Source organism: Octopus bimaculoides, chromosome 17 (assembly GCF_001194135.2).
Source record: "Octopus bimaculoides isolate UCB-OBI-ISO-001 chromosome 17, ASM119413v2, whole genome shotgun sequence".
Classification (NCBI taxonomy): domain Eukaryota; kingdom Metazoa; phylum Mollusca; class Cephalopoda; order Octopoda; family Octopodidae; genus Octopus; species Octopus bimaculoides.
Window position 1 is genome coordinate 52,698,170 of NC_068997.1, and position 5,567 is coordinate 52,703,736.

Here is a 5,567-nt window from a genome sequence, read left to right on the forward strand (position 1 = left end):
TAAGTTGCTCAGCTTCAAAAAGACAAGTACTGGCATCGATTTGATGTACAAAAAAGAAACAGAAGACAGAAATAGGCAAAGGAACAACAAACAAGGTGTATTAGTTTGACACTCAAGAAAAATGGACAAAGTCTTTGACGTTTCGAGCCTACGCCCTTCTATAGAAAAGAATGAGGAGAGAAAGAAACAGATGGAGAGGGGGGGGGGAATAAACGGTGAGAAAAATCGTGTCTGGTTGTGCATGTTGAATTCATTTTTTAAAGCCTGGTTCATATTCTGTTGGTCTGTTTTGTCGAACCGATAACTTATGGAGTGGGGGAGCAAATTAGAACATAGTCGTGTTTCCATTACAACGTTTAAAAAGAAAGCTGTCTCCCATATGAACCTGTACAATCCTATATGGCAGTCATGGGCAAATTGCGATCCACGGAGCTTTCTGAATGGTACGCTAAAGGAAAAATTGTCTCGAATATTTTTGTTTGTGCGACCCGCTTTTGGGGCCCCAGGGTGGGGGTGAGGGGAAATTCAAGGGCTGCTCCGGGTGGCACACTCTCAAACTTGACCACTGGTCTCCTCCCTCAGTCATATAAAAGCAACAACGAAAGAGTAAGACACACAGCTTGTGGCAACAGGAGTTACTTGACCTTCTCGAAGCTGCGTTGAAATTACAGCCTGTTGTGGTTGCAAAACTGGAAGGGCACAGTCAGATAATGTAGTCCAAGATACACTGTGGTTGAGAAAAAAAAAAGAAAGAAGGGTTAAAAGAACAGCAAATGGGATTATTCCAGCTAGAACATCTTTGACCATAAGTCTGCTAAATCAGGGATGTCCGGGGCATAAACAACAACAACAACAAGCTTTTGCAACAATAAATCATTCCTGACTTCTTTCTCTACCTTCAATTCCGACCCACCACCACCACATACAACAACCAACACCATCACCACCCTCATTATTACTACGATCATCATCATCATCATCATCACCACCACCACCACCACCACCACCATCAATAGCACCACCACTATCATCATCACCATCATCCTCACCATCGTTAACGTCATAATTACCACCACCACTACCACCGTCGCCGTCACCACCACCACCACCACCGTCATCATCATCACCATCATCATCATCGGTCGTTCTTTCCGTTCTCCGTCCTCTGCGACCCATCGTTTTTTCCACTTCCCAGTCTGCACTTAGTTCTTTCTCTTCACAAATTTAACCCGCTCACCACCATTGGGCACGGCATGAATGTCACTACAGCACATGCTTGACGTTAACTTCACTCATATTTCGTCCATTTCACTCCGTTCCTTAAATCTCTCCCTTTCGCCTTCGTTATCCCCCTCCACCACCACACTTCCCCATTAGGCTTTGTGAGCCATTTGGTCAAACTAAGGCCTCCTTACTACTACTACTACTACTGCTGCTACTGCTGTTGCTGCTACTGCTGCTGGACGGTAACTATGCTGAAGATAGCAGCCAAATATTCCTCAAATCACACACTACTGCCTTGGGAGAGGTAAAGGGCACGTGCAGTCACAGATAGCGTTATATATAGACGGGGTGGTCATGTTTGGAATCATTATATGTCTGCTTGATCAGGTTTGACTTTGCATACCGTGGTGGTGGCGGTGGGGTGGGGTGGGGTGCAGGCGAGAGGACAGGGACCCAACTGTTACCGTCATTGTAAGCACTGTTCAAGAGTTATACAACTACCACCATCGTCACCACCACCACCAATACCACCACCGCCACTATTAAATCAATATTTCCCCAGTCCCATCCCCGGCCCCATCCCCTTTACTTCTACAATATTCATCAACCCTCCTCCCCACACCTCCACTATCTGTTTTAGTTTATCGAAAGTGAAGCGACGTATTGTTTCTTTTACTAACCATATTACTACCACTACTACTACTACTACTACTGGTGGTGGTGGTGGTGGTGGTGGTGCCACAGCAGTAGCAGAACTAGCACGACTCTATCACTTCTCCATTACCACCACCACCACCATCATCACCATCAACATATCACCACTATCTTCACCGCCACCACTACAAATACACTCTGCTACCACCACCACCACCACAATCATCATCATCAACATATCACCACTATCTTCACCGCCACCACTACAAATACACTCTGTTACCACCACCACCACCATCACCACTTACAACTACTACTACTACTACTACTGCTGCTGCACCCCTCACCACCACCACCACCACCGCCGCTGCCGTCAATGGTTCTGCCATATTTAAAGGCCGCTCACTGCTCACATCGACACACAAGTGTTGAACAACTGTTTGAGAAGAGATACTGTGTGTGTCTTTTTTTTTTATAACCAACTGACTAGCTTTTGTTTTTTTTATATTATACTAACTTCTGTGTTACCACCTATACACATATATATAACGCATATATTTACACACACACACACATATATATACATATATATATTGAAACATACACTTTGGTACTTATATTTATAAATAGTTACTTCCTCCGCTTTTCTCTCTCTCTGATTGGAAACCACTTTGAAAGTAAATATATATACACAGGGACGGGTATATATTTATGTGCATAGAGACAGAGAGAAAGAGAGAGAGAGAGAGAGGGAGACAGGCATTTCTGTTATTGTCTATAAATACACTCGTGTGTGCGTGCATTTATATAATATATATGTGATGTATGTATATGTTAATAAAAGTACATTATAGCGCATATATATATATATATAATATATTAGTCACTCAGGTTGTTAACGTCGATGTATGACGATATTTGGCTGGTAAACGAACGAACGAACTAGTAAACCGCAAGAGAACTCGTATACACACACACACACACACACACACAGCCAACCATGGCCAGCCAGAAGGACGATGTGGAACATTTGATTCGGTCAAGCGTACAGAGCATCGACAGTGTTGGTATTAACAGTAGTGGTCGAGACGATGTATCCACCGTGTCCTTGTCCATTGCCTCACTGGCCGATTCCACTACCAACCTCTACGAGACCAGACCGCACAAAGTCGCCCACAAGAAGTCTAAGCCGGTTCACAGTGCCCTGGGTGCGAGTAAAGGTTTCCCAGTCGACAACCATGGCGAGAAATCAGTCCAGGCGGATGACATCGACGAAAACGATGGACACAACGGCAAGAAAAATGACAAGACCTTCTTCGTTGGTGTCGGAATCCTTTTCTCGATTTTCGCCATCACTTCTGCTTTTCTTCTGATAATCCTTCCATGTTATCGCATGTTTAACTTGAATGCTTTGTTACACAGCAATCACACTGTCGTCCGTCAATATCAAGAACATTTGGTCAGTAGCAGTGTTAGCCGATCGGGCCCACCATCTGTCGTGGTAAAATACCACGAATTGATTCAGGGCCCAGGTCCGAGCCATCAGTCGCTGTTATTTCATCAAAAGCACCACCACCAACATTCTGAGAAAGCTGCTCCTCTTTGTGATGTCCACCCTAATGAACAGCGCTTCGACTGTTACCCGGACTATTACGAAGTCAACCAACGCAATTGTCTGTCCCGGGGTTGTTGTTGGCGACCCACCATGGACAGGTTCCTCTCTCAATCCGATTCCAACAACGTGAGAGGTGTTCCGTTCTGCTATCTCCCCGTCAATTATTCTGGTTACGGAATCATTCAGGTGAACCAAAGCCGGACCGGGGCCACCATGGAGTTAATAAAAACATCGCAATCCTCAATATGGCCCGAAGAAGTTCGTATGCTCAAAGTTGTTATTACTTATGAGACTCCACAACGACTTCATTTCAAGGTAATCCAACTTCATATTTTTTTAATTTAATATTTGTTTATCATTACACCATTATTAAATGCTATTTTCCTTATTCACCCCACCCCCGATCATGAATATTTAACCGACAAGGGCTTCAGGTTGTCGTTATATGACCGAAAGCCAATGGTGTCGCTTTTCTGTTGCATGTTTAGGCAAATCATAACTTAAATTGCCTTAGATTCAGATACGAGATGAATAATTACATATTTTGGTGGACATTCCCTTCATAGGAAGAAGGTAACGTGTGTGTGTGTGTGTTTGCTGTATAATAGCAGTGAGAATTTTTGTTGGAAAATCCTGTTAAAAGCTTCATTTACAGGATATCAGATATATTTGTTTATACATACATACAAAGAATTTTAAAAGCAAAAGAAAAAAACCTCAAAAAAATATCACACATGCACAGCATACGTGTGTGTGGGTGTGTATTTTTTTAAATTACTAAATTGGCGTATTGTAAATGAAATTTACATGCGTACATTAAACATACATGTTGCCTCGTACTGTAAATAGATCCCTGTTGTCTATTAACATGTGTGTGCGTGTATATCACTATAGGCGTGTGGTTGTATATTGCATGTGCGTGTTTGTGCATGCTTGTTTATATATGTATATATATATATATATCGTTTGTAAAAAATCTGAAGGGATATATTAGAAATGGGGAAGGCCGGCTTATGGGATTACCTTAGGTTTCCCGTCCATAAAGGGGTTAGCTTTACGGCGTATCGTCAAATCCCCAGAACTCTCTCTCTCTCTCTCTATATATATATATGTGTATATGTGTATTTATATATATGTTAGACTCGACAACTATAACTTAGAAATATTTCTCTCACTTTCTCTCTCTCTCTCTCTCTCTCTCTCTCTCGTAAAATGAGGAGTTTCCCCTCTCTCTTTTTTTTTTATCAAATCCACGAAACACTAATTACAATTATTGACAGATTCAATGGCAATTAATTAGTATTAGGATTAATATTAACACAAAAGCCACCAAACCCCACATCCGATAGTTTGTTAATATGCATCATATTCTTGATGTTGTCTACTAATTGTGTTTATATTTTAAAAGCTCCACCATATGTCGGTCGGTCAGTTCATTCATTTACTGTGGTCAGTGAAAGATTCATCACCCAAAATAGATTCGGTGATCAATCAGTCCAGATCGAACTGTACACATGGCTTGTATCGATAAATATATGTGTGTGAGGTAAACCACGGAGTTTGTATTTTTGTTTTGTTTTCCTTACATCGTTTCTAGAAAATACTCCTTCGCCAGAAAAAGTGCTTGGGAGGGCACCGTGTTTCGGTGGTGGTGGTCGTGGTCGAGTTGACATTGTTAGGTACTGAATGTGTGTGTTTTGTATGTGCATATAAATGTATGCATATATGAAAGTGTCTATGTGAAAATATATAAATTCGTGTTTATGTTTGTTCCTCTCTCTCTCTATATATATATATGCCAGTGTTTACATAATCATTCAACCTGCTAAAAATAGCAACCAAGTCACCCTCATATATCACCTTACTGTCTAATCTACAGTGTAGTCCTAGATACACTAAGACAAGATGGTGAAGGTTAGACTGATTCGAACAGAGGTAGTCTGTATCTAAACGACAACCAAAACAACACATACAATATCCGTATCAAACAATATAACCTTATCTACGGTAACCCTGCCCATAACCCCCCTGTAACGTGAACTTCCGTAACGCGAAACCTTTTTTTTTTTTTTTT

At 41.6% G+C, this 5,567-nt stretch overlaps 1 protein-coding gene across 1 annotated transcript in view; it reads left to right on the top strand.

Annotated features, from left to right (window-relative positions):
* The first annotated feature begins 2,271 nt into the window (after positions 1-2,271).
* LOC128249676 (lysosomal alpha-glucosidase-like) overlaps positions 2,272-5,567 on the top strand; it is a 56,006-nt gene continuing 52,710 nt past the window's right edge. Inside the window, exon 1 of the mRNA XM_052973908.1 lies at positions 2,272-3,808. Coding sequence (XP_052829868.1) covers positions 2,879-3,808 — 930 coding nt within the window. The 5' untranslated portion in view covers positions 2,272-2,878. The remainder of the gene's footprint in view (positions 3,809-5,567) is intronic.